General features: G+C 41.9%; 1 protein-coding gene across 1 annotated transcript in view; it reads right to left on the bottom strand.

The window, feature by feature from the left end:
- Positions 1–614: 614 nt before the first annotated feature.
- gjd1b (gap junction protein delta 1b) overlaps positions 615–9,323 on the bottom strand; it is a 32,473-nt gene continuing 23,764 nt past the window's right edge. Inside the window, exon 2 of the mRNA XM_084352044.1 lies at positions 615–8,133. Coding sequence (XP_084208170.1) covers positions 7,284–8,133 — 850 coding nt within the window. The 3' untranslated portion in view covers positions 615–7,283. The remainder of the gene's footprint in view (positions 8,134–9,323) is intronic.

Genomic DNA, 9,323 nt, shown 5'->3' with positions numbered 1-9,323 from the left:
TTGGACACACACGTGCACGGTGGCACACATACACACACCACACACATGAACACATCAGGCACACACAGAGGTTTGGTAATATGATGCATACATGCATATTCAGTATTTTGTTAGTGCACGAACACTCCTGCATGCATCAACTGTGCATTGAAAAGAGAGGGGGGTTTAAGAGAAAATGTGACTGTGCTCCTACACACATACACGCACACACACACACACACACACACACACAAAAACACACATGCTTCCTCCCCTCTCATCAGGGCCATGGTCTAAAGGTTTTAATCCTGCTGAAAGGTTTCAGTGTCACCTATTGAGATCAGAAAATGTCATTGCGCCAACCAGCCGGGCTGCATGCAGCTCTCTGCAAATATTTTTTTCAGGCAGCTATATATAGACCTGTATCAATACGAATTGTGGACACCTTTGTTCTGTTTCCATCACACCACAGAATGCTTTTGTATTTTCTAAATCCCATCACTCCCACATGCTCAAAAATCCACCCTCTCACGTTTTCTATACACACACATCACATTGTACAGGAGACGGAAAACACACACACTGCATGTACACACAAGCGCTTTCAGGTCATAAATCAGCAGGCACGAGGCCAGTTCAGGCTTGATGTAACATTCAAGGTTTTATTCAGTCTTTACATACAGTACACCAGTCAGAAATATACAGTGGACCTTCAACGAAGGTCCGTCAGGTACACCATAAAATCTGCAGTTGGAAACGACAGATTTTTAGATGAAGGTTACAAAGCGTGAAGTGTGTTTGAGTGTTTCATCGTTCCTGTTTTCAGTCCATGCTTTTACATCCAGACAGATGTCACAGTAGAAGCTATGCTCAAGAATGACAAGTTTCTAGGGTTACGATAATTAACTATTTTCCCTTTCTGATCCCTTAAATATTGATGACCACAACAGGATGCCAAATATTGGCTAAACATGACATTGCTCCCCCACTCCCCCGACAAATCACCATTCAGGTTTCATCCCTCTCATTGTAACATGTAGCTTCTCACACAGTTTACAGACGCACGTCATGACATAAAGGTTAACTGACCATGAGGTACTGGTCTGAGAGGAGAAGTGGAAAGTTGAGAGGCGGACCTGACATCTGATCTTCCTCTGCCCCACTTGTTCATCGTCTCTCTTTACAATTAAAACTCAGTGAATCACATCTGCAACCCTGCTGCCAGTAGGTGGTTGCAGAGCCGGTGAGAGAGAGATGCACAGGGGGGCTGTTTGGTCAAATCCGGATGGTGGTTTAAATTCCACCCTGCCTGTATCTGCCACTCAGTGTAATTAGATGAAGTAATCACGATTGATATCATGACGGATTAGTGAGAGGTTGAGAGGTCCTTCTCTGAACCCTGAAATGGTTATAATCCAGCCCACAGGACAGCAGCACCAGTATCAGACATGGCTGGAGGTGGGGAGGAGGGAGCTTTTGATTTCAGAATGAAATGAAAATTGAAGCTGAACATCTGGATGAAAGGAGCTTTATAACTTTCATTTTTCTCATTCAATTAAACACAGTAAAAACCTTTTTTTTTTTTTATTGGAAACAAGATGTCTAATTTTCAATTTAAATGAAAAAGTGATCGCCTAATTAACTACATATGGATGTGATTAACCTTGGCCCATGAGTGCACGTTGTATTCTGTCAAAGTAATGCACCAAGTCAAGTTTAACCTTTTTCTTTTTTTAAAATCTATGGCTTTTTAGATTGTAATAAGTAAGAAGCCCTTGAATGTATACGAGATACTGGGCAACTTGCTCAAGGGCGACCAACCAGCCCTTAGAGTTGGCTACATAATGTGATTACTAAATCAATCTGAGGTCCTGTCGGCAGCGATTCAGAGAGTAATGTAGTAGTTCAGTGAGCTCTGTGTTAATGAATGAAACAGCTCATTTACATGCTGCTTTCCTGAGGAATCAGATTGTTTGCTACTGTTCTGCAGTACAATGTGGAGAGTTTCATGAAAAATGATATCATTACCTGCTGTGGGCTTTTGTTGCCCATTTGTTAGTAACAGTCAGGAGTAACAGCTAGTTGTTTTAAGGAGACCTGCATTGCTACATGATGTGTGGTATGTGGGGCAGTAGTGTGCTGAAGACAAGGGAATGTATCTTAATTAACGTTTTTGGTAACAAGTCCAACCTCAATAGCACCAAGAGGTAAATAATCAGACTTCAAGACAATTTTTTGGGTGGCCTTTACAGTACAAGATAAGATGGTAAATGGAAAGTTCGGGCCAGACGCCAGAAAAAAATGTTGGCAGTTTACATTTCTGTGAACTATGGATATGTTCAAATTTGTAAACGTCATACGTATCAGTCAAAATGTGTACACTTCGTCTCATAATACGTTCACAGTCAACATCTTCAAGCTGACTTTCATGTCAGGAGATGAGATCTAACCAAGAAGGCTGCCAAGCCAGTGACTGCTGTTCAAGCCTGCGTTTCAACATTTGTAAGTGTGAAACAACTGGATATTTTTAAGGAGACGTCAGCACATTTCCAACAACAAAACCAATATCAGCTTCTTCTAACCTGAATGAAGTGGTTTGTGCGCTTTAACCTAACCAGACCATAAGCACATTTAACCTTGCAGACGTAACGTACACTGCCAACATTTATTCTGGCGACTGGGTTCGAGAGTATGCTGACATGTTTAATATCATTTCTATAAAAGCGTTTGTGTGTGTTAATGTAGTAACAGCATTTTTTACTAGAAAAGATTGGTGTAAAAGATCAGCATTGTTTTCTTTCCTGAGTCTGCTGTCAGTGTACTGTACCCCAATAAATGTCCATAAGGAGCTTCACTGAGGATTTAACCATATTTAACACATTACGAGGCTGTAAATTGCAGGTTAATTACACATTGTGCTGGGGACTAAACCCTGGAATGTTGTGGCGTCTGACATCTTATGGTGCCAGTTTTTAACCTGTATGCTTATATTCCTGTTTACCCTGTGTTTTACTGGCTTATAAATCAAAACATCCTCCACGACAGATTGTAAAGGTATATATTCATGTGCAAATTTCTTAAAGTAGAAGATTTACTGTACGTAGTGTTTTCAGAATCTTTTGGGAGGTAAATTTGAGACTGATAACCTGTAATAGGAAGTTTTAACATCACTGAGTTGGTATTGTCTTCCTGGCTCTGTACCGTCTGAGGAACTGGGTAATTAATATACACACTTGGCATCAAGACATAATAGCTTCGCTCCACAGTTTGGACTAAAAAAAATTCTTTCTTTTAAGATTCTGTTGAAGAAAACATAGAAACATGCTTAGTCTAGCCATTACACATGCAGTTTAAAAAATCTTTGAAAATTAATGAAATTTTGCATATCACTTTGGCAAGGGAGGAAATATATTTTTTCTGCTAGTCTTATATTTCAACATTCTACCCTTGATTTTACACATTGAATAAAAAAAAGTTTTTTTGTTCCTTTACATAGAAAAAACATCTTTCTTTTTTGATATGTCACTGCACAAAAAGAGCAACAGACAACAAAATGAATCCACAAGTCAAAAAGATAAGCAAATGAGAAGAAAAAAAAAGTTGCATAATTCATTTCACATTGACAAATATAAATGTAGACTGTGGAGACTGTGGAGAGTAGTGGACTGTTGGAAGAACTGGGGCCGGCTTTTACTTTGGAAAATGGTGTACCCACTGACTGTGTAACTTCTGGAGTCATGAGTCACTAATGAATGCTGGATAAATGTAAACCAAAGAAAACCAGGACACATTTATGGCCCTCTACATCCTCAAACTGTGTGTGTATACAGTATGTGTGTGTGTGTGTGTGTGTGTGTGTGTGTGTGTGTGTGTGTGTGTGTGTGTGTTTCTGATCTGAATGAAACCAGACATAAGAGCAGAATCCAAGAGGAGGAAACCGAAGTCAAACTGCTGTTGTAAAAGTCAGACTAGCTTGTTTTTCCTTGAATGAATGTCTGTTTAACATGTTTGCATCGACCAACCACCAAAAATAGGCCTCACACCAGCATCGACCTGTGCTCTGTGGAGATTACAGGAGCGCTGTACTGTGCAGGGTCTGACCAGCAGGAGCTGCGTATAGTACAGGACATTGGCTTGGCCTTTAAGCTCAAGGTCAATTTTTAAGCCTTTGCTAGAAGCACAAGGTCCCAGCAAGTGAGGGAAACCATCACTCAACCTCTATTATTAGGCATTCTGGCGTGCCCTGTCAAAGTACTTGTCCTTCCTAGTGTGTACAGTAGTCTGCACCGATCCCATTGATCCCCATAGAAATCCTCAGAGGAGTCTAAATCTGGGGATAATCACCTGTAAGAGTCACAGAGATTATGACAGTGGGAGTGAATGGAGGAACAGAGAGTTACGGGGATTTCTTCTTCTGCATCAGCAGTTGCTGCTGCTCCCAGACCTGCTGTAGCTCTGGCTGATGATCAGTGTATTTGCAATCAGGTGAATTGATTTTTTCTTAATTTTTCTTAAATGTATTGTTCTACTTAACTACAGATTCCTATGTGGGCACATTTGAGGCTTTCAATAGTGTTAACAAATTTTCCTTTTATGACCTAGGAGTTTGTCCAAAGGCATTGTGGGAAATGTAGGAAATCACTACAAGCAGATAAGGCAAGTCGAAGGAAAATGGAAACAACAAAAAGTCAAACTACAAAAGTGTTTACACATTTCTTAACATTTACAGCAGATAATGCTGCGATCTGATGGCAGAAGAAGCCACAAATATACAGTAGCTGGAATCTGGTATCTAGTGGTGCATGAGTGGTCCCTGTAAGAATCAAACACCCAAATGTGGCAGTGTTGAGCTAATGCAGTGTTGAGCTACATAAGGCCATTTAGATTGCAGTGGTAGAAAAGGTTCTCAGTTGACACATCTACAGGGCAGGGCTAAAGCACCGACCACTGATGTGCTACAGCATGTTGAGACCGGGCTAAAGACGCATTTATGGATTTTTTTCCTCAGTTAGCTGATATTTTGGTCTCTGTAACATGATCAATGAGCATGAACAAATTTAAACATACAACATTGGAGTTAGGGCTTGTGTCACCATGGACAACACTATGCTGGTCCCATGTATTTCTGTTTGTGGGTGTTCGTGACATTTTCCTTTAAAAGATTCCACATGTAGTCCACTGAATTGTCTCTATGTCTGGTTTCACAGGCTCACAGTGTGATAGCTCCTTGTTATAAATAATGCTCTTGTGTGTGTATGTGTGTGTGTTTGTCTGTGTCTGTGTGTGTGTGTCCACTGACACAGCCTTCGTCCCAAAATAGCTTCCTTCAGTCTGCCACTCTCCCACTCGTCTGCATTAATCAAGGTGCAACACTCTCTGTCATCTTCATCTTTTTCTTTCATGTCATTCTTTTCTCTTACAAGGCATGCATGTTGAAATCCAGTCAGGAAAGAAATGCTAAATGAAAACACTGAGATTCAAAAACACAACTGTCCCTAGAGAGTTACTACTCACCGGCTACATAGCTTGATCATTCAAGAAACATCGCGTCATGTAAACATGCCTTTTTTCAAAATGGCTCACAGGCCAAAAATCGCCCGAAGCTGTGCAGCTGATTGTGAAGAAAAACCAAGGCTCTCTGTAGAAAACACGCAAAGGTGTTGTGTTTTTAACGGCTGCATTGTTCTACATTTTGAATGCAATTCAGTAACAATTGCGATTGAGGTTTCCTGAGCAGCTGCACAGCTTCAATGCGTTTTAAAACAAAGCTCACGAACTTGTCCCTTCCCGCCCCCTACATGTCATTAATCAGTTCCATCAGTGAAAAATGCTTTAAACTAAACAAAAATGAAAAAAGACAGACAGTTTATACATTTAAAAAAACAGCAATATGATATCCCAACCAACCCGCTCGCAAAGATAAATAAATCTATTTGGATATATTCTAAATGGATAAATAATATTACCATGATATACTCTATATAACTTTCCAACAATAATTAAATATCTCAAGGATGGCACCATCGCTTTCTCAAAAAAAACTTTAACTCATGGTGATATATTTTTATAAAATTTGTAATAAAGTGATCTGTTCCTCTCCTCGACAAGCTCCCGTTCCCATCCTCTCCTCTCCTCTCCTCTCTTTCTGTCTCTCCGTCTTCTCTCAGCACACTGGAATGCTGAGAGGAGGGAAGTTTGGTTTGTGCTTTAGGAGAGACTGACATTTACACACTGTTTGTCCATTTGTTCATTAGTTCCTCTCCTAAGTTTATGCAGAAGGACTGCAGCAAGGGTCATTACTGTCATCCGAAGCCCCTGGGGTCTATATAGCTGCCAACCATTGAGTGGAGGGAGCGAGAGATTGGGGAGAGGAAAGAAAAAAAGTGTTTATGGTACTCGCCGTGTTTGTGTTAAAATCATCTTTTGCCAAGAGACAAAACATAAACATCGTCAGTCTTTCTCTCTTGGTTTTGGCTCGTGACGATGTTCCAGCAGAGGCGAGGGTGACACTGCTCAGAGGCAGCTTTTTCGCTTGGCTTTGGTCTAACTCAAGTCTCTGATGCAGGAAAGACAAACGCTCCCTCTGTCCCTCCTCTGGTATGTCGTATGTTTTTTTCCGGGGCGTGATGTCTCCCACCTTCTCTCTCGCTCTCACGCGCTCACCTTCGTTCCCAATAGTCCGTCATGGCTCTGACAGTTCTTCCGTTCCTCTTTTAATGATGTTGCTGCTCATCCTCCTCGTCCCATCCACTATCCTGTCCTCCCGTTTTCACTGAGGCTGACACAGTCCAGAAGTAAAGCACCATGGGATGCATCAAACACCGCTGTCATCTTCCAATATCCCCAAAGAATACAAAACAGCCTCTCAACTGTTCCCAGCTCCCTTCCCCTCTTCCTCTCATCTCTAGTCTTTGCCTCTTCAGCCTCTTGAGGATTTAATTCCTCACTTTAAAAGAAATGAGGAGCAGAGGAGAAGGTAATTAGTTAAAAAAAAGGACAAAAAGTATAAAATGGCAGTTGGAATATCCCCCCATGAGACCAAAATGTGTGCATCATGTTCATGTGCAGAACACATCTTTTATTCTCTCTTTTTTAATTGTCTTCTTCCTCTGCTCTTTAATGACTTTGAGTTTAAGTCGTAGAGCCGGAGGTTTGGTCTTTTTACATTCTGTTTCATTCCATCATCACAGAGAAGGGGTCATCTTCTTGACCTCCCCACCATCTTTGTTAAATTAAAATTATAATTAATTCACTCTCTCTCTTGCACATTCATCCCACTCCTCCTCTTTTCCCTCTCTTCATCATCAGACGTAGGCTGACTCGCTGGACTGTGTGCGTCCAAGGTTTGGGGGCTGGGACAGATGCGCCATGTCCTTCTTCCTGATCTCGCAGATAGACTTCCTGCGGGCCTGGACGCCCCTGATGGCCGCCTTGATCTTGCGCCAGCCCAGGTGGTTGAGCTCGGCCAGGTTGAGCACAACGCAGATGCCGCTTACAGCAAACATGAACACCAGGAAAACCGTTTTTTCCGTGGGGCGAGACACGTAGCACTCCACCTCCTTCAGACACGGGTAGCGGTCACACTCGAAAATCCCAGGCACACTAAAGCCATAAAGGAAGTACTGGCCTGCCAAGAAGCCAATCTCCAGCGCGTTTCTGAACACCACCTGAATGATGTAGAAGCGGGAGATCCCTTCTTGCCGACGAACCTTGGAGCTCTTCCCGTGGGTTAGGCCTCGAGGGGCATTGGGGATCTCCTTCACCTCCAGACAGTCGGGTTCTTCCTTCCCTCCTCCGCCGTCACCGCCATGTTGAACTAGAATTCCATTAATGTTGCGGAGCTTTCGCGCTCCGTCCCTTCCACCGTAGTCCCTTTCCATTATGGGATACAGGAAGGAATAGCGCCGGTCTTTCTGCTTGGCCGACTGGTGGACGGAGTAGGTGATGAAGCAGAGGCTGGGCGTGCACACCAGTATGATCTGGAAGACCCAGTAGCGAATGTGGGAAATGGGGAAGGCCTTGTCGTAGCAGGCCTGGTTGCAGCCTGGCTGAAGAGTGTTGCAGATGAACATGGTCTGCTCGTCCTCATACACGGTCTCTCCAACAATTGCAACGATCAGGATACGGAAGATCACCACTACTGTTAGCAGGATCCTGGAGGAGAAAGAGAGAGATAAATGGGGTTAATAGTCAGAGACGTACAGCGATTAACTGTGTCAAGAGGAATGAGATGTCCTGAGATATCCTTCCCAGCAGAGGTTCTACAGATGTGCTGAGTATGAGCGGACAGTGCGGGAAAGCATGGAAGACGACTAACAGAGATAAGAGAGCTGGTAAAGGATGAATGTGAATGTACAGAATAAAGATTTCAATCTAGAATTGTATATAATCAGCTTTGAAAAGTGTAAAAATGGACAATGAAATATTATGCTGACTTAGAATTGTCCGTGTGCAAGAGTAATCTATTATTAGGATCAATTAACAAAACTATGAAGTTTTTAAAAGCAATCATTTAAAACATTAAAAGTGTTCAGTGAGATGAATTCATTGTACTGTAATTGCAGAGATCTGTGGCTTTGCTTGCAGGAAATCATTTTTCACACATATTCAACTTTGATCAGAACCAGAATCCAAAATAGAGCAGGCTATCGTAGCTTTTTAGCTGTGTTGCATCGTTCCCTTTTATTCAGTCTCCTCTGTTGGAGAACTGTTCCAGTTCTAACAATACTTCACAGACATTCATGAGACATAAGTCGTTTGTACAAACACATCTTTTGAATGAATTGGTGTCCCATTAGGAACAAAACTGACGCTTGCAAACACGAGTCAACTGTCCGTTAGCATGCTAGCTCTTCAGTAATGAAATTTAATGAAATGATGTCCAGTCCTAAAAATGAACCCAGCAGGAAGTATAAGTCGCAGTACAGAGAAAATGGAGAGCAGCTCAGTAAACTATGATTGACTAGTGCTAGCAAGGTCCAGCTTGCTAGTGTGTTAGCAGTTCGTTACTTTGTGAAGACGCACCGATGAATTTCATTATTTTTTCGATCAATCAACTATTTTTATGACTAACTATAAGAGAACTACTGAGACTGTATGGAGGAACTGTAGCAAGAGTAGAAAAGAAGAGGAAATTGCACATTACCACTTGCTTTAGAAACTACACAAAAGGGCAAGATAAAGTAAGAGGAGGAATCTATTATAGGACACAAATTCTGAATGAAAGAAAACGAAGAATCAAGGTCGAGAAAGAGTGATATGAAATTGGATTCACAGCAGGGAAGAAGGACCTTGAACTCCTTAATCACTAAAGAGAGGTGAGAGAGCAGACATCGGGGCAGAGA

Source organism: Pagrus pagrus (assembly GCF_965226575.1).
Source record: "Pagrus pagrus genome assembly, chromosome: 4".
Taxonomy (NCBI): Eukaryota; Metazoa; Chordata; class Actinopteri; order Spariformes; family Sparidae; genus Pagrus; species Pagrus pagrus.
The sequence above is the reverse complement of the archived record's forward strand: the minus strand, read 5'-3'. Positions and strand labels throughout refer to the sequence as shown.